This window comes from Gallinula chloropus (genome assembly GCF_964237585.1).
Source record: "Gallinula chloropus genome assembly, chromosome: 2".
Classification (NCBI taxonomy): domain Eukaryota; kingdom Metazoa; phylum Chordata; class Aves; order Gruiformes; family Rallidae; genus Gallinula; species Gallinula chloropus.
This window is the reverse complement of record NC_140086.1, coordinates 152,031,183-152,054,959: the sequence shown is the minus strand read 5'-3', so window position 1 is coordinate 152,054,959 and position 23,777 is coordinate 152,031,183. Positions and strand designations below refer to the sequence as shown.

The 23,777-nt window shown below is 44.5% G+C and overlaps 1 protein-coding gene across 1 annotated transcript in view; it reads right to left on the bottom strand.

The window, feature by feature from the left end:
* Nucleotides 1-3,494: 3,494 nt before the first annotated feature.
* Nucleotides 3,495-23,777, bottom strand: part of ADARB2 (adenosine deaminase RNA specific B2 (inactive)) — a gene marked incomplete at both ends in the record, with an annotated part of 314,989 nt that continues 294,706 nt past the window's right edge. The window contains 3 exons of the mRNA XM_084260838.1: nt 3,495-3,671; nt 6,463-6,641; nt 12,222-12,403. Of these exons, the coding sequence (XP_084116964.1) occupies nt 3,495-3,671; nt 6,463-6,641; nt 12,222-12,403 (538 nt within the window). The remainder of the gene's footprint in view (nt 3,672-6,462; nt 6,642-12,221; nt 12,404-23,777) is intronic.

Genomic DNA, 23,777 nt, shown 5'->3' with positions numbered 1-23,777 from the left:
TGCTCATACACTAATGCACGTTAAACCTTAGTGTGGATGGTGTCATTTGGGCTCAGTGTGACCTTAGTCTGCTGCAGCTGAATGCTGATGGTTCAAAGGAAGAAAAAACCAAAACCAAAACCACTCCACCAATGAAGAAAATAACATCCATCTCTCAATGCAAGTGTGTCGTTCCTATGATGTATTAAATCCAAACTAGATAAGAACATGTTGTCTGTAGATCTACAGTAGGTGTGTGTAAAAATACATACTGGCATTTTCGAGCACATTCAAACAGATTGCTAAGCCACAGTGAAAAATGGTCAACAAACAGTGAAAGAACAATTTTACTTGTAATTTTATTCACTTAACAGAAACATTCACTTATCAGGTATCACTGAAGTGCAATTTACAGAACTTAGCAGCAAATTCACATATGTAAATTCAGATTTATTTTCTTTTGTTGTCTTTTTTGTGTCTTTTTTTTTTTTACAAATATTACAAATGTACATCCATTAGTACAGTATTGCCATTCACTCATGCGTGTTATGTACAGAATCTTCACTAACGAGTTACTACTGAGCAAGTTCTCCTTTGCTTCAGGAAATGCTGTGTGTAGGTCATCCCATCACACTCTATCACTGCACATAGTGAGAAGTAGATGTTTCAGGTCATATTCAACCCTAGTGCAAGCAGGTGCAACCTGTTGCCATCGGTGAGATCAGCTGCTGCCCACTTGCAGTGGGGATTTGGTTTGGTCCCCACTGCTAAATTCATTCTGACAGCTGAATCCAGGATTGCATTTATGTATTTCTTGCAACAAAGGATAATTCAATCCCACTACACTTCTCTTTTTGTCCTTTAAAAATAACCAGGCACAGTGTTTTGTCACAGTAGCTGCAACACTGGCCTGTGGAGCTATATGTGTTAGTTGAGCTGACATCATGCCAGGGCTGGATGAGGGTGGATGAGGGCAGGGAGATGTGAGGAGCCGTTGAGGTCTTTTGTGTGCTAGATAAAGACTAACTTGGAGAGGAAAAGTAGAAGACACTGCTTCCCCCTGCCCTGTGGATGTCCATGTGAGAAACCTTGTCCTCCTCTCTGTTTGCCTTGTGTTTTTTCTTCCTTGATGGGAGCAGCTGGAGCCTGTGGGACCACCACTGCCAGTATTACCCACAGCTTCTCCCACACCTCTAGCCAAGGGCTTGACCCCCCACCTGCCCTCTGTCCCTCTGGGCACCTTTGCTGCCCAGATCACACTGGAGGTCTGCACCAGTGACAGCTGTGTTAGAGGACAGGACCATGCAGAGGTACCAAGAAGCTCCAGAACGTGTCAGGAATATTCTGAATGTTAACCAGAAGAGCTGACAAAGTGGTCAAAGTGTCAACAAAGTGGTTACCACAAAATGGTTGCATCATTGAAATATCTCAGGTTTTTGTTTTTGTTCTTTAACTATTTCTACTCTAAGGATTTTTTTTTTAATATTTTTGGTAGCTAACATGGAATGTATTATTCTGCTGAAAAGGTTTCTGGAAGGGGAGAGCTTTGTTTTATCTAATTTAAAAATTCTAGTTTATCACAATTGTTTTTATACAAGACACTATAGATACATCTTGTAGTTTATAATCTAAAAATAAAATCTCATCAAAATACTGTAGCTATTCTATTGTGGGCATCAATAAACAATGTATTTACTGTATATGGCTCTCCAAACATGATAAACCCTATACAAAGAGCATCTATCTTTATTGATAGGAACAGTTTCCCGTGTAAAGGAAATTACATGGAAAAATATGAGCCGTATGTTGTTTGAAAAGTAACTCAGCTTGACAGTTCTGAGAAAATACCAAGACAATTATCACAAATCAGTATCAGCATGTTATATACAGATTTAAAGAGAATCACAGGAATAAAAAAGAAAACAGTAGTTATATACCCGCAAATCCTGTCATTTAAAAACCCCAAAACTGAAAGAAATATACAGGGCATTCGGAGGTTGGTGCTGCACTGGGACTATCAGAGGCTCGGTTCTCCCGTGGCTGTTACCTTCTGTGTTCTGATGACATTTGGGGTGGTTCAAAGATGAGATCATATCAGACCCAGCCACAGTTGTGAAGAAAATATTTAACTGTTTGGTGCTACTTGTCTCCTAACTGAAAACCCTGCCTGCCTGTCAGGCTGTGGGTGAACATGAGTAATAATAATAATAATACTAATAATATTACTTGGCATTTATACAGAGCTAGAATCTGAAACACAGAGCTGGTCTGCAGATGGAGTAAGACCCTGCCCAAGCCTGTAGTTACATCTGCTGCACTTACACCAAGTGGGGAGGTAAAACTCACTGCGAGAGCGACAGAATCTGGCTTACACTGCTCCAGATGACCAGAGCGCTTTGATCCTGTCAAGTTCCTTGGATGTGAAGCAGGTAAGTATTAATAACCCTATTTGAGAGGCAGAGAAACTGAGGCAGGAAAGAGGCAAGTATCAAGTGTGCTCTCCTGTTTGGGATGTCTTAGTTGTGGCTACCCAAAGCAGTGGTTTTCCAGATGTACGGAGCATCCTGAGCTCATGCTCACTTCATTTAGAGCTGTGGATTATCAGAAACTTTGCAGTCTGAGGTGCTGGGTGCTGGCTGCAGCCTGCCTGATTTTAGGCAGCTACCTGAAGCTCCAGAGCTAGGAGCATCATCCCACTGGTCTTCCCTGGCAGGCCCTGCACAGCTGTGCACCTCGGCAGGCAGCTCAGGGTTGAATCAGCCTCTTGAAGAGCATCTGCATCCCAGCTGGTGTCTAAAGGTCATGTGTGATGAACTGGGCCCACATAATTAAAATTTGTGTCGTGCAAAACTTGTGGCCAGATTTGAAGATTTGGTGGGAAATGTTATATCCAAAGCATCAGAGGGAATAAGTGTAAAAACCAAGGGAATCCTAACGCCTGTTTTTGTGCTCAGAGCCAGCAGTGGAAAACGGAGTTCAAAACCGCTGCGTTTCTTTGAGGTCCAAATTCTTTCTCACAGATTTAGGCAGGTAACAGGATGATTTTTGCATAGAGGTGAAACACCTTTTTTGTGGATGATTATGGATACTCTGTGACCTGCTGTCGGGCTGTGTGCCTGGGGTACTTTTATCTGTGCTCACTATTTTCCATTATTCAGTGATCACTTGTGAGGGGAAACAAACTATTTTGGATCAGAAAGGTGGCCTGTGAACACCTCAAATTGTAACAACCAACAGCAAGAAAGAATGAAAAGCAGAATCTTTGTGGGGGTGGCATTAAAATTTGGGCAGGTACATTCTTGTGGAGGGATCATGAAAAAGCAGTTTTCACAAGTCGAGTTCAGTGCATCAGACACATTTCTATTTATGTATTTCCAATACAGAATTAAAAGCAAATATTCCCATGGAGGCTGCTGTTGAATCTCAAACTGCTTTGATTCTCTCGGCTCGCGCATCCTGCCTAGCCTTCTCTCCAGCTGATTTGACCCGGTCATGTAGCAAAGGTGTCAAGTGATTTATACAGTTAGTAGGAACTGATCTTGCTCTGGGGGTTTCTTCACCCAGGTGCCCAGACCGGCTTTCTGAAATGCTTTAAACAGCTGCTGCTTGACAGACTGGTATGTCTGAGCCACCAGCTTTGCCTCACTGTACACGGATGGCATGTCTCCATGGCTTGGTGTTCGTGTGCTCAGCTGCAGAACAGAAATCAGGGAAGGGGAAAATAAATAAAATAATAATAAAAAAAAATCAACCGACGAGCCAAAAGAAACAGGAGGCTTCAGTAGCTGTATAATCTTCCTGTCTACATTTCATAAGCAACAAACAAACTATCACTGTGCTTTGTGTGTTTGCTTTTGGTTTAACAACAAAAAAACAGGGAAGCAATAAATGCCTGTGATACGGTTTCGAGCCACTGTGAAGAGGAACGGGGTAAACAGCTTTGCCTTGGAGTGGGCATAGTCAGTAACAAATCTTGGTGTGTTTTACAAAGGCAAAACCTACTGCTCAGGTAACATTTTATTTGTGTGTGTGCGTGTGTGAATCTTTCTTTAAAGAATATGCTCAGTTTTGCCTGGGAAGAGGATCAGCTCAGCATTTCCCAGCAAGGTCAAGAGATGCAAGAATGACAGTCCCCTCCCCCACCCTCTTCTTCTCCCTCTTGAACCTGTTATTGTCAGAAATGCTGTGCAACTTGCCCAGGATGGGACAGAAATCAGGCTCCAGGAGTTGCGCTGGTGCAGGAAAACCTAGCACTCTGTTGGGATGCTGGAGCTGCCTGGGGACACAATGTCTCATGTCCACTGCCCCTTGTCCCCCAGAGCACACAGGTGGGAGCCAGCACCCTTTGCTTTGTAGAAGGACTAAATAAATGACCCCCCTGAACTGCCAAAGTCTTAACAGTGCTGAGGCAGCAGTGAGGCTTTGACATTGTATGAAAGAAACCGAAGCCTGGAAAATGCTTTAGAGCAAGCAGATAGGTGGAAGTCCAGTGCTTAGGAGCCAGGGAAATAGCATTCAGTAGGAAAAAGCACCGTCAAAGCACAGCCTTGGAGAGGCAGCACTGTTTTCCTTCTCTCTAAAAAGGAGAGAGGCTGAAAGACACATTAAAGGAAAAGGCAAATGCACAGCATGAAATAAGCTGTTCCAGTCCGGGTGGCACAGCACGACCTGGGGTGCATTGCTCCAGCCAGCAAGGGACAGCAATGCTGATGGCCTGGGCATCAACAGGACACAAGCAGGCCTGGCTGCTGGTGGATCCCTTCCAGCTGCATCTTAGCTACCCAGAGGTGGACACTGATGACATCATCAAACGCTTTATTTTGTCAAAAGCACAGTGTTCTGCTCAGCCATGAGTTACTCCCTCCTTCTCATCCCAACCCCATTCCCAGTGCCAGCCAGGTACAGTCCATAGTCATGGCCACAGTCTGTCTTGGGGACCAAATTGTCCCAAGTTTTGTTCCCATGAAGATCCCTCCATTTTGGGGTCAGCAGGGGTGTTTCTCCCCCACCTCCTTCCCATGCCACTTGCTGTGTGAGAAGTAGGTTGGGACCTGTGCCACTGAACTGTGACTGAGTCCCAGGCATGAAGCCCAGGCTGGTCTCTTCTGCTCCTGCCAGGCTTGGGGGCCCTGCTAGGACAGGTCATGCTGCTGCCTGGGCTGGGATGAGTCCCACCAGTCTCCTTCCCTAGGCTCTGCTGGAGACCAGAATCACCCCTTTGGGCTTGTCCTTATACGTCCCCACTCTGCCTGTTCCTTTGCCTTCTGGAATGACATTGCTGGTGGAAGTGGCTCCAGACTTCCCCACCATTCCTCCGCCTTGTTCTTTTTAGTAAAAGTTTTTGGCATTTTTTCTTGTCCTCACCTTCTTCCACTCTACATTGAAAGCAGGAAAATTCTTGCCAAGTCTCCTTATAGCAAATTGATATTCTAATAGTGTAGGTAGCTGGGATGAAAAGACACTTCGCATTTTCCTGCTGCTCCTTCTCAAAGTGGTGGTGTCAGGCTCACCACCTTAGGATCTGTGTCCTCTCTCCCAGCACCTCTTTGAAGGGTCAGACAAGAAGAAATGGTGACTCCAGAACCAGGAATAATGAGAGGGAAATTTCCTTATTCCACATCAAGCTTCTTCCTACATGTCCTACATCCCTAGGCTCTACCCTGTAGGTTTTTGGCTATCCATCTGTCCTGCCAGTCTCTTGTCTGTAGGAAGTATAGTGTGAGGGGCAGGTTGACTTTGGTGCCATTCAAATAAGGGGAGTCCATGGCCAACTTTTGTAGAGAGACCAGGGCTGTCAAGGGGTGGTGGCCAGTTTAGTAAGTACAACCTGTAGTTTTAATGCTGTTAAATTGTGCTGCTGCTGAATGTAATGAAATCTGAGAACTTTCAGCACCTGGACACTCAACCCTGTGAGGAGCAGCTGTATCATTGTATGGATTTATGAGCACAACTGGGAGAGTGGGGAAGAGGAGAGGAGTGGGCAATCCATAGCACCTGCCTTCATCAGCTAACTTGAGTGAGATTGGGAGTGGTTTAGGTTGGGAGCCTAAATACCTGTGGAGCAATGAAGTGAGGTAGATACCTCCATGGAGATGAGTCTTTTAGACTGGAGTTGAATACTCTCCTTAGAGTGAAAGGGTGAGATGCTTAAAAAATTACCCAGTTGTGCTTGTATGGACATTTAACACTCTCTTGGCTTCCGACTGCTCATCTGAGCATGGGGCCATCACCAAGCTCAGCCAGAACACCCATCTCCCCTCCAAAGCCATCTGGGATTCTGCCTTTGGGCTGGACTCTCTGATCCCATAGCTGACCCTGCAGGCTCTTGGCTCCTGATCCTCTCCCTGACGCTATCAGGAGGGACACAGGACATTTGTGGAGGCTGCAGCTTCACTGTAACTTTATTAAAACAGGGTTGACTTTGGGATAAGGACTAGCCCACCCAGGACTGGTGGCACTGTCCTCTCAGTGCCTCAGACCTACCTTGCCATGAAGCTTTGCCCACCGAGTGAAGAACATGTGCTTGCAGAGCCGTGAAGGGCTCCCACAGGTCCTCTTCCCCGTTGTGGCGTTGATAACCTCCAGGTCGGTGTTCCCCACAATCCAGTTCACACTGAAACCGGGAGATTTTCCAGGCTGCCGAGCGTCAGCATGGCTAATCCCTGTCAGGAGAGGAGAACACCAGTTACATCCAGTGTTCAGAACCCTCAGAAGCTGCTAAAGTGTGGTGGGTTGTTGTGGCATATGAGACACCCCTGAGCGAACACGCTGCCATTGTGTGCTGCAAGTGCTGTTGTCACCATCAGTTAAATCTTACCAGCCCAAGTGCCTTAGAGACACATAATTCAGCAATTTCTATAGATCTTTTCCCACCTTGCAGGCAAACTTCTCATGAGCCTAAGGAAAGCCATTAGATTGTAGCATGTGGTATTGACAGCGGTGTGACGGTTGCCGAGTGAAATCTTTCAGAAAGGCTTTAATGGGATAACTGGATTTTAAAAGGCACTAAGCAGCAAAGTGCTTTTGCTATGAGTTCCTCCAGGTGAGCTTTCCATGGTCCAGTGTATTTATCTGCTATTAACTGCTGGGGCCTTCACTGTGATAGGAAGGCTGGATCACTGTAGGTATAAATGGGGGGTAAGAAAATACATTTCATCATCACAGAGAGATTATGAGATCCAAGTTAATAATGACCTTGCAAGCATCACAGATCTACACAGAAAACTTCCTCCCTGCCTTGTGTCTGCCTGTAGCTTTCCTACCCTGGATGGGTACCAGAGTCTCTTCAAGACCCAGCTAGTGTCTAATGGCAATATTTTGGAAATCTTTAAGTGGAATGCATCTTATTTCATTTTAGACAGCTACACTGATGATGATTTTGGTCACTTGAGGTGACTTCATGACCTTTGTGTCATTCACATGGTGAGTTCTGGTCATCTGAATCACACACTGGAGTCTACCAGGTGAGGTTTCCCTAGACTCTGAATGCAGATTGGGGCTGTGAGGTCAGGTGTGAGAGAGTCAGTTTTTGATCAGGTAAATTCTTGTCTCGTCTTAACCATTTAATATAGTTCAACTTCCCATGATTCCTGTGGCTTTCTCATTTCTTGTACCCGAAACCAGGGAAGGATTGCTCTTTGTAAGGAAATGAGAAGAAAAAAGCGGTTTGTTTATTCTCCAACACAGGGTAAATGCAGCCAAGGGAGTTCATTAGTGCTTATGGGAGCAAAGAATCAACATTGGGAGCTTCCAAGGCTGGAAAAGACAGTGTGACCTGAAGCAGTCTGAGTATTTTGGAAAACATGGGCTTTGGATGATGCATTTGGATCTAGCAGTTGAGCCCCTCTCCTCTCATTTGCTGTGTGGACCACCAGCCTGCAAACCTGGAAAACAAAAGCCACTACAGTGAGCGGGCAGGTGGGGACTGTGCTGGTGGGCAGGGGCTACCTGGCACGGCCACCCTGGCACAGGTCTGCACCAGGGCTGGATCTGTTTCCAAACAGATCCCCTGGCTGCAGCAGCTCCAGCAGCAGCTCACGGTTTGCACAGCTTGATGGGCACCTGCTTTCACTGCACCTGGGTGGACAGCAACAGAAAAAACATCCTTTGCATTTGCCACTGAAGGGTTTCAAAGGACTTTTGCAGAGAGGGAGAAGTAGTGATACAGGCTGTTCAGAGAGGAGGAGATTAAAGAGAAGAGATCAAAGCCCATCTTTTCCAAAGTGCCCCTTCTCGCACACCATAAGCATCTGCTGATCTCAGGCGGAATGAGAGGCGATGGGAGCTGGTGGAAACTGGCATCCATCACTGCCTTTAAACATGCTGAGCTTGGCAAGGCCCTGAATGAGACCAGGGAGAGGTGGAGGGCTGTGCAGGGCCAGCCACGGCAGAGATGCTGCCTCTGCAGACAGGTCCTGCCCGGGGCCTCTCAGCCTACTGGGAAGCAACGCTGGTGAGTGATGTGCTCCCTCTGCGCCTTCCAGTGTGGTCCCCTCTGCCCTGGGAGGGAGCTGCAAGGCCCAGATGGGGCTGAGCGCACATGCAGAGAAAGGTGGCCATCAAGGGGAAAACATTGTATGACACAACCACTTTGTAGTGGTGACAAAACTGGAATTGCAGAAATCATCTCAGTCACTGGGAGTGAACTCGCTGCCGTGTGCAGCAGAGAATTACAGCTAAGTCATAACCTCACCCAGGATCTGTAAACACATTCATGTCGTATTAATACCTCCTTCAATTCCGCCCCTCCACCTCCCCCCTCCCCTCCCCTGAGATAACAGATCAGTCTGCGTGTAAAACTCCAGTTCGCCAAGGCAACAGGATATAAACCGGGAGGCCGAAAATCAGATAGCTGCCTGGTGCTGCTCAAACACCTCTATTCAGAACGAGATGCAAACAGATTCAAAATCAGCTGCTTGACACTACGCACCAGTGTCTGTCAAGATAGCACCCAAAAGCTTAGGGGATTGAGTGCCAAAAAGCGCTCCAGCGAACACCCCACTATGCAAAGTTGCCCTGGGCCACTAAAAAAAATTAGAAATGCTGTGAAAACACTGAGCAAAGGAAAAGCAGGAAAGGCTGCAGGGATGGAGGGCAGAGCAGGCTGTGGGTGCTCATGAGATGGGGGCCATACAGGCCTGCCCAGCCTGGGACCCCCGTCTGCTCTTTAGTGGACTACTATGAGAGTTGGGAGCTTGCTCCAGTGCCTAGAAAGCCCTTCATGATGGTTTGGCTTTCATGCTTTCTCTTCCCTGCTATCATACATAAGTACACATATTTAGGTAAGTAGAAGATACTTTCACATCATTTTCTGAATGCAAGAGAAGAGGCTTCAAAGAAAACACCATGAGACTCATGACAGATGCAAATACAGAGCCTGGATATATTCCCTGATTGTTCTTTTTGATCCTTTTTTAACACTTTTTTCATGTTTTTCTTTTGACAAGTAATTGTTCTGATTTTATTTGAAAGGTAACACCCAAATAATCTAGATCATTTTCTCTCCTTTGTGTAAAACATCCTCCTTAAAACCAACACAACAAAGAGCACAACAGGAGACTGTAGAAACTAGAAGAAAAAGTCTTTGTACCAATAATATGAACTTGAGTGTTTTGAGATATGAAATGAAATCTGTCCTCATTCTCCTCTGTCTCCCAGCAAAGCCTCATGCCTCTTCAGGATACCCTCAATCTTAAGAGAAAAAGAAATAAAAATGACACAGGGCTTTTCTTTCTTCTAAAAAATACACCCAAGAGTAATCCCAGTGAGTGAGCGGATTTCCATCTGTCTGGGACTGGAGCGAGTGGAAAATCTCCCTGGTTATTCTCCCGCAATGCCAAGGAGTTATCTCTGGATATCTCATCACACACTGTGACTCTCCCCTCCATTGAAATGTTCGTACTGCCATGATCAAGCGACAAGATAATTGACACCCTTATAATTGAAGGACTCCTGCAGTTTGAAATCCCTGGCTGGCCTGCTCCCCGAGAGAGGCAGGTGGGGGGCAGAGCTGCCTGGCTGAGGGTGCTGAGGTTTGGTCTCTAACACATTTGGCACGGCCTTTGCTAGGTACCCATTCCCTCAGTCGCTGGGCGTGCTGTCAGCACAGTTCCCAGGTAAGAGAAATGCAGCGCAAGGCTCAGTACGTGTGGTTTAAGCAGTATTGGCTCCCTGGGATTTGTGGGGGACGGAAGATTACAAATAATGGCTTTAGAGACAAAAACAATGTAGACAGAGGGAGACAGATTCCTCCCACTGCTGGGCTGAGAAAACCCACAAACACAACTGAAAGTGCAGCGAGCGCTTTTCTAAGCAGAAGTCTCAGGGAAGGAAGAAGCCAGCCATGACACATGCAGATATTTAAACTGACACAAGGGCCCCCTTGACTCCCTTGAAATCTCTGGCAATGATTCTTGGACATAAATACACACTTGGGCCAAGTATGAGCCATTACTTTTACTCTGGAAGACCAACCCAGCAAAAGCAATAGCTGTTCTGTGGTTAAATCTCTTATTAAATCACTTCTTGTGTTTTCAGTCCTTCAACAGTTTGACTGCGGCTCCCTGTAAGTTCTTCAGACACAGTGAAAGTGAGTGTGACTTTGATCTTAACCTGTGGGTGGACTTACAACGGGTCGGGGCTGGCACAGGACAAGATCAGCTGCCTCGCTGGCAGATGCAGAGGCTTCTGGCAAACAGTGGGGGCTTTCCAAAGTAACAGCCCAGTTTGGGAAATGGGGAGATTTTTTCCTGATCAGCTGCAAGTCCTTTCCTTCCTCCTGTGATGTGGCATGGGAAGGAGGAGGGGGCTGAGTCATGCCTGTGCTGGAGCAGGACAGGAGGGCTGAGGAGGAGAAGCAGTGTGGAGCAGAGATTCCTTGCACAATCATAGAATCATAGAATGGTCTGGGTTGGAAGGGACCCCAAGGATCATGGAGTTCCAACCCCCCTGCCACAGGCAGGGCAACCAACCTCCAGGCCTGGATCTACACAAGGTTGCCTAGGGCCACATCCAACAATCTTTGGCTAGCTGCACCAAAGAGTTAAGAAATGGAGATAAGCTGTTCAAATAAGGATAAGCCTTTTGACCTACACGCCTCATAACACGTACACACACATTGCACTTACCAGACGTACTAAACCACACACAGAACCTGAGAATTTCCCCTGTGGCTAAACTATCACTTCTTCCTCAGTCAAACTTATTTTGTCACAAGGACACATTTAAAAAAAAAAAAAAAGGGATAAAATAGCACTCTCCTGACTGAGGAACCGAGAGGATGTTGAAAGGCGATGGTGTAATCCAGTAAAGCATCCTGACCTCCCATGTCTGTAACCCTGACATCGTATTGGTGTCTCAGGGAATCCTTCTGAAGGACAATTATCAGCACCTAAAAGTCATGTAAGGGTCTGATCCTGTGCAGAACTGGTGGTCCTCAGCACTCACATGCCTCATGAGGATGTGAAAGCATTAAAGACTGGGATTTTTTGGGATGAGGCTGGTATTTAAGGAACCAGGAATCAGGGGGATGAAGAAGAAGAGACCAGAGACCTGGGGTGGGGACAAGGGCTAAGAAGGAGAAGCGCTGGCAATGAGAGTAGCCCAAAAGGCAGCTGGAATCCATGGAGATATTCACACAACAGGCAGCAGCCTTTTCAGTGGGCAGCAATGCCTTCCCTAGGTCTCCTGAGTAGGAAGGCTCTCCTGCATGAAGAAACAGCCCTTTCCTCATGGCCATCTGCTCTGAACATGATGGCTAACAGGTGGTGAAGGACCAGGGGCTTCAAATAAGGGGCACTGATGGCATGACTGCATGCATGGGACTAGAGATGTGAGGGCTGTTTCTCCTGACTCCACACATTTGTGTGCTTGCTGGGTGAGGCAGAGAGTTAAACCTAAAATTCACTGAAAACCTCCTCCCTGGTTTTCAGAGATCTTCTACTTAGCCACACACTTTTTTCCTCTTTGAGCAACCTTTGTACAGTGTTAGTTTTCCTAACACTGTATATCAGCTTATATCCACTGCTGATCCTTTTTGTGGTCCCTGAACATGAAAAAGGAACTGGATTTAAATGCATGGGTTTCTTCATTCTCAGAATACATACTCTGCAGGGAGGGGGGAAAGAAACAAACAACCACAGGCTAATGCTTTACGTACAAACAAATAAACTTTCCTGTTGGTGACCAGCACAATTAGTGATGGGAGAGGGAATCGTTTGTCTTGCAGGCAGGTGTTTGCTTACCGCTGAGAAGCAGCTGATTGCGCCGGTATGAAGCTGGCAGCTGACCAATGTCTTCTATTCTATGGCTCATTACCCGGGAAAGGTGACCAGTGTGACAGAGGCTTCCCACAATGATGCTGTGCAAGTACATGGGTTCGATGAAGGAGCTGAGGAGAGCACCCTGGAGCCCAAGGATGTTCCATCTGGAAAAGAAATTTGGGAGCAATAAAACACGAGGAATGGCCACAAGAGAGCTGCCCTGGGAAAATCGGCAAAGGCCAGCACATGGGGTGGAGGGGTGAAGGATGAAACCATTCCTGTCCCTGTCCTAACTGCACTGTTGGGTTATTATACAGCCACGGACCAATTCCCCTTCTACAATGCTTTTAGAGTGCTGTGGTGCCGCTGACTTACGGGATCTATTTCTCTCTTGTGTTACTGCAGAGGCCTCCTGTTGAGAGCCACTCTTTATAAAAGCATTTTGCATTTGACAAACACTCATTTAGCATTTCTTCAGCAGAATTTTATTTTTTGTCTGTATCTCTAACTTTACACTTGCAGTGGTAGAAGTAAAGTGAGTGTTTTTTGTCCTTCTACCTTTACTTACTGTTTGTCATACATTAGTGCCATCCTTGTGTCATACAGCCAAGATAATATGTGACTTGGGTGGCCAAAATCAAATCCTGGCCCTGAAGACAAAAAGAGAACCACACTTTTGGGCAATTTATTTGTAACCAATAGTCTGACCTGCCCTAAAGTGTTCAGAGTGATGGATATGTCTCCCTCTATTGTTATCTTAAAGGTGCAACAGAGTGATGGTGGGAACCTTGGGGCCATCAATCTGTTAATGACTGTGACCTCCATACTACTGCTGGTGGATTAGCTGCCAGAACTGTTCTGCATTTTCATATTCTATGATATTTTTCACATCAAGCTAGGCACAAATATGATAAGACAGTCGCTCTGCATTCTTCGGGGGACAAGTTATTGGCTAAAAAGTGGAAAAATTAAAAAGGGGAAAGATATCATGATGCAGTTATCTCCTTGACAAACCTGTTTAGCTGAGCTCATCTAACAAGAAGCTGTTCCCCACCACACCAACACTAACATGCTCTCTTACACTCAGATAATATTTTTAAACAAGTCAAACGCTGTCAGTCTGCTTGAATAGTTCTGAGTTCAGGAGTTCAAACTGAAAACGCTGCAGAAAACGTAGTTTTGGAGAGCGTATTTTGGTTCATTAAAAACCAAACCACTGGCAACATTTGGAACTCGGGAGCTGACTGAAGGAAAGGGTAAGAGGTGCCTGCTATTTAAGGCAACATCCACTGGCTGCCATGCTAAATAATGTGTTTAAAGCACAATCTCCATCAGCAGCAAGCATTATGTAGCTAATTTCTTACATCATTGTTCTTTTCATTAATTAACATTTCTCAACCGTTAGTGCAATTATTGCAGTGCCTCCGTGCTGTATGTCTCTTTTCATGATTAATAAGGAGTCATTATATTTCCCTTTCCTGAAGCAGTCAATTAACACGGAATACTTTCCATTAATTACTGAATGTTTAAAACCAGCATGCTGTACCTGGAGAGCAATCTGCTCTAGGAACCTGTGACACCAATTGCTTTAAAAAGTTCTCTTTAAATTTTATTCCAAAAACACAAGCAATTTAGCTGGCTATATTAATTTGCCTCCGAAGCAGGGCTGTGAATGAGAAACATCTTTTAATCTCATGCAAGAAAAGGCAGCCATCTGGCTGCTGAGGATTTCAGAGTCAGACTCTCCCTGTCTCCCTCTGCAAATGCAGGTCATTAAAGTAATGTGTTCATCTACATAAAACTCAAATGGAATATAAAAGGTAATATTTATATACAAACAATTTAGTCCCACAATTTAAACACTCATTGGTTTTATGAAACATTTACTTTAGTTGATCAGATTTGCATAACTTCATTTGCAGGGAAAAAAAGTGTGGCCATTCCTGCAAATAACATCACTTTTAAAGGAGAGAACTGGATGCCTCTTTGAGTAAATATCTTGTCATGATGCAAAATTAATAAAGCAAGCTTAAGAAATATAGTTGAGCTCACTACCAGTACTCTGCCTCTGACCAGCTTCTAAGGTGAGTAAGAAAAAATTAGACAGCGATATCTTTGTCCAGATGGAAACTTGTAAGGTGTCAGTGTGGTTGTCAACATTTGACATTTCCTTAAAAAAACCCTTGCATATTTGATTGAAGGAGAGAAAAGAGCAGTTAAACAGGAAAACAACATATGTTCAACAATATTTGGATTTTAGCAATACACACATTACAAGAAATTATCTGAGCTTTATTTACTAAAATAGGAGATTGTGTTCAAATCATCAATTACAAAGTAATGACGATGATTTAATTTAAATTCTTTGCAAGGAACCTGCCTTTTCTTTAGAGATATTTCTCTAATTCTGAAACATGTTCATCCTAGTGTAAAAAGGGATTCAGATGTCAATGGAATTACATTATTTGAAATCATAGTATAAGCGTGATCAGATCGTCCCCTATGTATTAAAAACACTTAATAAACATCAATTAATTCTCACAATGCTGCTGTGAGGCATAACCCCATTTTTATACACCCTGGGGAACCAAGGCAGACAAGTAGTATGATTTCCCGAAGTCTGTGGTGTTACTTGGAGGCAGAGCTGGAGTCCACATCTTCTGGATACGATAACTGTTCCTCAATACAACCCTGTTTTCCCATCCCCAGAGAAGACCCAGGCTGGCATAGGGGGAAATGGAACTTCTGTATCAGCACCGTGGATTTTGACTTCAAGGTATAAGCAGATACATGATAAATGGGACAGATGGATTGGACCAAAAAAAAGGGAAAAGAAACACAAGAATGAACACAGGACAGGAGAGCAAGCTGTGCCTGATGGGTAAGAGGTGGTGTTAGAAGAGACTGTCCCAGAACCAGACAGCATCCTGTGGTAGGAAGGACAGAGAAATGAGGAAAGGAGCTGACACCAAGGAGGCAATATTCAGTGGGCACTGCTCACTGGGTCTTCTTGAGTGAAGCTGAGGCTGGTGTGCACTATGGTGGTGGTGGGGAAGTTGGATGAGGGTGATGCCACTGCCACCTGTACGCTGGCCACCTCCTGGTTCCACACAGCACTTTAGTTTTAGCAGCATCCGTTCAGAGAAGAGGGATGAAAAAGCAGAGAAGGAGCTTTGCTTTCAAGTGTAGCCCAGGCTCGGCACAGTGCTTGTTTGGCCAGTCGATTCTTTCTGGATATCAGCTCTGAGCACGTGCCTGAACCCCACTGTCAGCAAACGTCCTGGGAAAAGAGGGGTCCTGTGCTGAGCTGGTGGCCAAAACAGGACCCTTGCACTGCTGCTCCTGTCCTTCACAGCACAGCAAGAGCACATTAATGAGGGGGGGAATTTTCGGTTACTCATTCTGCTTCTGTTCTGTGGATAAAAAGACCTACCTTGGAGGGCAGCCAGTTCAGTATTTTGCATAAACAATAGATTTAACTGACAAGTATTTGGGGGAAGGTCTTTCATCCTGTGTATTGTTCATCCCTTGACCAACAAACATGGCTAATGTACTGACTCGGTCCTTTGATATCTGAACATCTATGGGATTATTTGTAGGTAGATGATAGGGAAAGATGTGTCTGAGCAACAGCGAAACTATCAATAAGGGTGTTCATTTTTGAAGGAGCTATTTCTCTGTAGCCTAATTTGGGTCCATGAAAGTAGCTGTGTTCCCATCTGTAACAAAGTGCTCTCTTCAAATGTGGCTTTTCAAAATAAAATTATTATTCAGAGCAATGCAGTGTTACATTTTGGGTCCTCAATACATCAAAGTGACTTTTCTTGCTATGAGGAAATATGCTGAATTTTCCTAATTGTGCAAGATTTTAAGGGCTGTTTTCAAGGGCACGCGTCTCGAATAACTTCTATGCTGTGTGCTCCTCAATAACCCTTCCAATAAAGCAAAAATTAACCCACTGCTCCCTTAGTCACAGATCCTTAAAAAACCCCAAAAGATTCTTCAGCAAGCAGGATCAATAAAACCAAATGTCTCCAGGTTTCACTTAAATATGGGAGTTTTGGTGCTTTAAATGGAAGGAAAGTATACCCTTCCTTTTGTTCAAACAGCAGATATTACTGCACTGTTTACAAAGGCAAAATCCTGCGTCCGGTTTTCAATATAGATAATCCTTGAATAAATATATTTTTGCCTGTTTGTCAATCACTGAAATGCCAGGGATGAGCTGGGAGGCATCCCAGAGCAAGCAGCCTTTCTTTAATTAGATGCCATGGACATGGTGCTGGCTGGGGTGACCCCCTGCGCAGCTCCCATGCTCCTGGCAGCCTGGAACCACCGGCGAGGTGTGCAGGGAGATGTGTCCCCAAGTCACCAGCAGCCTTCACACCTTCATGCTGTAGCATCATCTCACTGTGCAAGTTGGCTGCAAGCCCCGACCTGGGACCAACTGAAATGCAGGTAATACAAATATCGAGGAAAAGGCTTGGGCCAAACCCCAAGTGCAAAGGGCTGCGGCCTCACCCATGTCTGCACATGGCTCCTCATCCATCGCTGGGACATAGTGTGATACCTTTGCTGAGCACTTCCAGCATCAGTTTGCATGTAGCATTACTAAAAGTTGAATGCTGACATGCTCCTGCCCTTGAACCCTTTCAAAACTGAGCTGTGGAGAAAACATCTCAGGGAACCGTGTCCACCTGCCATTGAAGCTTGGTGAGACTGAAGTGTCTCCTTGAAACCTTCAGAAACCTTGCCCATTAAAACTCACTGCTGATGAATTTCAAAGCTTATTTTGTTAAGGCTTTTCATAAAAGACACTTATTTTTGGGGCATTATTAAGAGCTTTAAGTCTTACCTGCTTGGTGTGTTGTTAACCTCCTGTACCACAGTTTCTATTACCAATATTTCCAGCTACGCTTCACACAATATAAATTGTTATTCACGGTGGCCCAAGCTCAGCAGAACACCTGTGGTGTTCCTATTTATACGACCATTTAGCTATTATTGGTTTGGAAACTGGAACTAGCGCATTAGTTTTTGATCTGTATTTTAACAGTAGGTGGTTTATATATGTTTTCTGGAACATACCTCGTGGTGAAAGATTGAAATTGAAATCTCAGTCACACAGAAAGGGGTTAAGAGAGAGAATTACAAATCTTGTGCACAAATCATCTCTAATTGAAGATCTGGCTGTGTTAATTGATTTTCATTTACATTAATATGCAGCCTTTGAAGAAGCTTTTCTTGAGGTACCTTGTCAGGCTCAATCTTCTGGTAACAATGGGTCTGGTCGACAGGCTAACGCTAAAAAGGATCTAAGGATGCCGATTCCTAACACTAATTTTTAGTCTTGCATTTTTATATGCTACATTTAAATACAGCTTAATGTGCTCAAATCACCTTGTAAAATGTTCCCTCCAACTCCCACTGCTAAAACCTGAAACTGTACCTTAAGACTGCATTACCTTGCCATGCTCTGTCTTGTCAGTAAAGATTCCTTCCTGTTCTCTAGTTTGTGGGCCCAAATAATCCACGAACCTTAGCCGCGGCACAAGAACAGACTGCCACTGCTGTGATGCAAAGTTTGGAGGGCCTTTGTTATTGTTTGTGTCATTTTACAGGTGAGGTATAATTTAGATGTTCAAGGTCTCATTTAACCTCTGGGCTTAATGTCGCTGGTTTTGTGCAGTACAAGGAAGCGGATGACCGTTAACCTGACGGCAAGAAAAGGCACAGTCTTTTAAAGGTGACCTTTCGAGAAGCGGTAGTAAGAAAACAATTTTAAGGCCAGAGCTTACAAAATAAACATGGAATTCTGGCTTTTATTTGATGTGTAAAGGCAGTGTTTATGAGGATTGTTCCTTCCAAATCCTATACGCTGCAACGTATGTTCCCTGAGCCTGCAGCCTGCAAGGGGAGCTGCAGATGCCCGCTTCTGAAAGAGGGTCGGTGCATTTATAAGTAACCACATATGCTAGTAGTGTGTGTAGATGTAAGTTTGATGCACAGAAAACTGGCATCTCTCCAAAGTAAATACATCAGCTAGACAGCCAGTGAGTGGGAACGTGCTTTTCTCTGGCCATAGCGTTGTCTCTGGTCTCCTTGCCAAGGTCTATCATGGATGAGGGTCTTGGGCAAACGTAGTGCACTGCACATCTCAGTCTCTGGGGACACCCAGAGAAAAACTGATTTTTTAACTAAACCTTAGTGTTGAATGCCTGGATGAAGATCCTCAGAATAATTCCCATGTGCGTGGCAGGGGAGCTGGTGTGATGACATCAGACCTGGGAACGCCTGTTTATGCTATGGGTCCACTGTAGAGTTCTGTGGTGGCCTTCACGTGCTCCCAGCACTACTGCAATTCTCTGCCAAACCACAGGCAATGGCAATCAATAAAACTTTCTGTGCAGCCTTTATTTTTAAATTTTTGTAGATGTTTTGCAGGGGGTGGAATGCCCTGCTATTTTGGATTGGCTGTTGCTGGGAGAAATAATTTATCCCATTTCCCTGCATGAAAGAAGTGACCAGGGTGCTTGTGATGACAGGTATAAACTTGGTGAGCTCAGAGCACAGAACAAGAAACTTTATATAGAAAAGTGAGATGTGTCTTATCAAGCTGAGGGCATGGTGGGCCCAGAGGACAAGTCATCATGGAAGAAGGCTGACCTGAAGGTCAGAGAGTGTTTCCGTGAATCAGAGGACAAAGCCTATGGCAGGGAAGGTTTCTGTACTCCATGGCAGACTCTGACTTTCCCCTACAAGTCTATCCAGAGGAGTAAGAGAAGAGTTAGAGAAGTGCATTGTTCTCTATTATTCTGTCCAGTTCTTCATATTTCTTCTGCTGTAGGGATAAGTAGAGACATCTGAAGTTCTTATTTTATATATGTATGCTTGTGCTTGTGTGAGCTATCACCAGCAGACCTGGAGCACACAACAGGCTTGCATGCTGTGGGAAGCCAGCAGTGCTACTACACAGGGCAGGAGAGAGGCTTAGCACTGGGCTGGCTTTGCTCAGCTGGAGACCTGTCACCAAAGAGGACATGAAAAGAGAGCTGGTGTTCCTGGGGCAAATCGGACCCCTGCAGCTGGAAGAAACCTGAGCCCTTCTCAGTCCCCGCTGCTCTGAACAGCATTTAGCACTGAACCTTCCTGATGTCCAATTACTGCATTTAGATCCTCAAGGATGAGCTGAACTCTAGAGATATCCTTGTTGCTTACCTAGACATGTGTGTGTGCACGTGCCTCTGTGTGCACGGGTGTTCATGTATATCAATTCCTCCAAAAATTTGTCTGCTCTGGAACAGCACCTGCAGAGACTTCTACCAGCGGCAGCATTAACCTTGCACTGACCTTCTAATACGCAAAGGTGTGAGCTGCTCCTACGTCCAGCCTCAGCATGAGACAAGGAGACGAAAGGAGGTTTCATTTGTCCCACTGTATGAACAGGTTTATTGTTATGACAAGATTAAATTCTCTTGGGGCTGTGATGTCTTTGTTGACATAAAGGTCTTAATATAGGTTATGGTTAACGTCAAGGAAATACTAAATGACATGATTTTTCCCTCAAACAGCTGATCCTTTTCAAAATTATGTTGCCCACGATAGTGCTGCTTTTTCACAGGAGTCTGCAGTTTGCATCACAGAGGAAAATGAAAGTCTAAATCCTAGGTGTTAGGGTAATTAATGACCTGTGGGTCTAAAGAACGGGGTTTGATCCTAAAATCTATGGCACTGCGAGGATGAACTCACTACGGCTGCACCATGAGACTGCGAAGTTGTGAGCGTAAAAGCTAACACTCTCTTAAGGTGGGTTATTTGGGGATTCACAGAGCCCAAACTTTAAATTGGCACATATAAATGCATAGGTTTTTAAAGCCAGAAGGAACCACCAAGATCTAGTCTGACCTCTTTCATAATGCAGTCACAGAATTTCACCTCATAATTCCCTGCCTGAGCCAAATAACGTGCGTATTCATGCCAGAAGTGTTTGTGCTTTAATTCAGTAAGGGAATAGGTATGATACCAGGCTGTTTATCCTGCAATCTCTACACAGCCACACAGCCCAAATAATGCATACCAAGCATCGAATTCTCTCAAACTTGTGGCGATAGTAATAAAAATTGCTAAATGCCTCTGAATAACAAATAAATCTGATTAAACCACCCTCTGCTTATGGCTAGCCTGTGAGCAAGAAAGAACATAAATCGTTAGATACATGATTTATAGAATATTATTCACTTTCCTGAATAACTCTCTTCGTTCTCAGGTCTTTGATATTCCGATAGCAATGTCCTTTGCAAATAATGCAAAATGATGTATATTTTAGCAGCTACTGGCTAGGCTCTCAAGAGGAAACACTCTCTAATAGCCCAGTGCTCCTGAGGGGCTTTTAGAAGCAATAAAATCCAAAGTATACAAGCCAGATTTTGGTCAAATCTCAGTTATACAAACATGAATTTCAGCTTTGGAGATCTTTTTTTCTCATTGCGAGACAAGTCCAGATGATGTGCAACCAGATTACTGCATCCTGCAGACATCTGAAGAGTAAACTGTCTACTCGGCAGAGCAAATATTTGGAGTTTGAAGTGTGGCACAGAAACCATCCGCTGATCTCTTCAGAGGGGGCAGGAGCGGGGAGAGGGACCTCACACAGCCATCCCCTCATCCACCAAGCTCCTTTCCTACCTGTACTTGCTACGGCCAGAGGCAAAGGCGGCAGAAAACAGCGCTGCATATGCTGAAACAAAGGCCAGGTGAAGAAACCTTTGATTCCCTCCCCCCCCCCCCCCCTTACACGTGAGGATAATATGGATAGAAGTTGATCACAAATCATGTTTAATGTGGTAAACTGAAATTTGGGATAAAGTCTACTGCAGGTATCCAGACCTCTTCTCTCCACTCTTTGCCAAGCTCTGCATAAAATTTACGGCAGCTGGAAATCTCCAACCATGTTGTTGCTGCTGGCCAGCCCTGAGGGTACTGCTTATTTCCTGCCAGGCAAGGGATTTTCTTTTTAACATTTTCTGCTTGTGGTGCTTTGTTTCCATCAGCATAGGGATTTCCAAACTAGAACTTGTGAATCCATCTGAAGTTACAACACAAATATATGTAATGAGGAGTCTGGTGGAAATAAGATTGCAGAACCAGGTCTCAAAATGTGACGCTGAGAGAGAAAGGAAGGGAAAGGCATGGCCTCCAGGTGCAGACAGGGTTGGCAACATTTCTAGATAGCCTGGGGCACTCTATCCAGAAGCTTTCGGACCTTTCACTGTTGCACACACCATAGCTATGCCCCTGGCACTCCCTGGACTCCATTTGCCTTTCTCTGTTTTTCATGTGAAAGGGTATTTTTTTAGCATTCAATTCCATGTTCTTTATTAGCTCTGAATTTTTTTCCTCAAAATCCCCATTTGGGGCCCTCATCTGGTTTCCATCACTTGCAGTTACAGGAGCTGCCCACACCAGACCCACCAATAACCTCTTCTGTAATCATTTCCCACTTCTGTTGTTACCCTTGATTAGGAATGACTATTCCTTCTTCCTTGTAACTTTAATTGATTTCCAAATCTCTGTGCTTTCTTCACCTTTTCACCTGCTAATTCAGCAGTTCTTCTACACAGTTTCCCTGTACCAGAGCTCTTAACCTGACCAAGGACCCTATGGTGTTTGGAGGTGGTGTGTTTTGTGGTGGGACAGAGGACCTTCCTCTGCCAGCTGCCAGCAGATCTTCTGGGAGACATGGAATCATAGAATGCTTTGGGTTGGAAGGGACCTCAAAGATCATCTAGTTCCAAGCCCCCTGTCATGCACAGTGATGCCGTTCACTAGTCCAGGTTGCCCAAAGCCCCATCCAGCTTGGCCTTGAACACTGCGGCCAACTGGACTGTGTGTGACTGAAGCTTCCCTGCTACATGAGAAAACCTTAAACCAAACTACTGAAACTCTATGGCTTTTGGGACCCATAGGTGAGGCAGTGGAGGATGAATGTGGCACAGACCTGTGCTGCTCTCACCACAGCCACCGTTTGGGGGTGCATTCATTGCTATTTGCTCTGCAAAATGTCTTGCAGATCTCAGTGCAGTGCAACAGGCAAATACCCAAACTTCTGAAACACCTGCAGTGCTACAGCACTACCACCTTTCCTGCAAGTGTTGCTTTTCCCACCCCTTTTCTCAGCCTCTTTTTTAACTGTCACATTTGCTGTTCAAAGCAGGGACTAACGATTGCTGGTTGCTGTTGTTTTTGAAAGCCTATGCCTGTATGAGTTACAGTGCAAATAAATAAAGAAAATTGGAATAATTCAGACAATAATGCAATAATAGTATCAAAGATGAGAGCTGCAAGATTCTTTTACCCTGGAAAAACTTTGTGGTAGATTCATTTCTTTCTTCACAGACTTTAATGGTGTTTAGATCTGTGGTAACAAGGAAAGGATTCACTGAAAGGGCTTAGCAGATGTGCTTGGAGGAAACCCAGCTTCTGGGACTGTGCATTCAAATCAACATCCCCATCAATAGCAAATGTGCTAGTGTTCGCAAAGCTGGTATTTAATTCGCTGGCTAATGACATTCAAAGCCACAGAGAGTGCAATCTTTCCATTCTCAAACTGATTTATTTTTTTTTTTTTTTTACTTTTTTTGAGTCTGTAAGAGTCTGAATTTGGATAACCCAACTGCATCAAAAAACCGTGCAGGAGAGCCACTGAAAACAGTTCGGGTTTTCTGTTACCTCTTTATGAATAAATGAAAAAAATTTACCAGAAGTTGCTCTTTATCCTTCATGCAAACACACCAGTTGTGGTGATCACACTTAGCAGAGGGTGGATTTTGTGAGTCCGTTAGTATTTCCATTTGCTGGCCTGCTCATACATCTGTCTGCCAAAATGCCAGGCTTTGCTAAGCCTACGGACTAACTTAACTTCAGCAGGTCATCCGGTCAAAACTAAGAGCAGACTTCATGCATTTACATTAAACAACAGCTTTATGCTTTTTTGAAAGATTATGTTTATATTTAACTGAATTCTTAGGCATGATATTTGATCATAACATTTATACTTCCATAGCCATAATGCAACATGTTTTACATGTAGAGCTGCATCTGTAGCTAATGCACATAATGCATATAATTAAGAGCATAAGTATTCATGCACGTATAGGTACATACTAATAGTATGCTCAGTATGCATCCAAATGTGCACACTTCGTTTTCAGCTTGCAATAGCAATCATTCACTGCTAGTTAACAACTTACGTTCTATGTGCCTCCATGGAATAAGTATGAAATATTTATTAAACAGCAATTGGTCAAGGTAAATGTATGCTATATTTACAGGACAGAGCAGAGAGCCACAGAGGTGGCTGTGACAGGAGGGTTCTGCAATGACATTCGAAAGAGCAGAAATATTCTTAGCAGCTTTCAGGGCAATTTATCCAATGCAGAAGAACAAAGTTTATCTGCATGATGGTTGGTTTGCAAGTTTGGGGTAAATGATCCAATAAGAGCAGAGTGGATGTGTTTTATTTGCACGCTGAAATTCTGC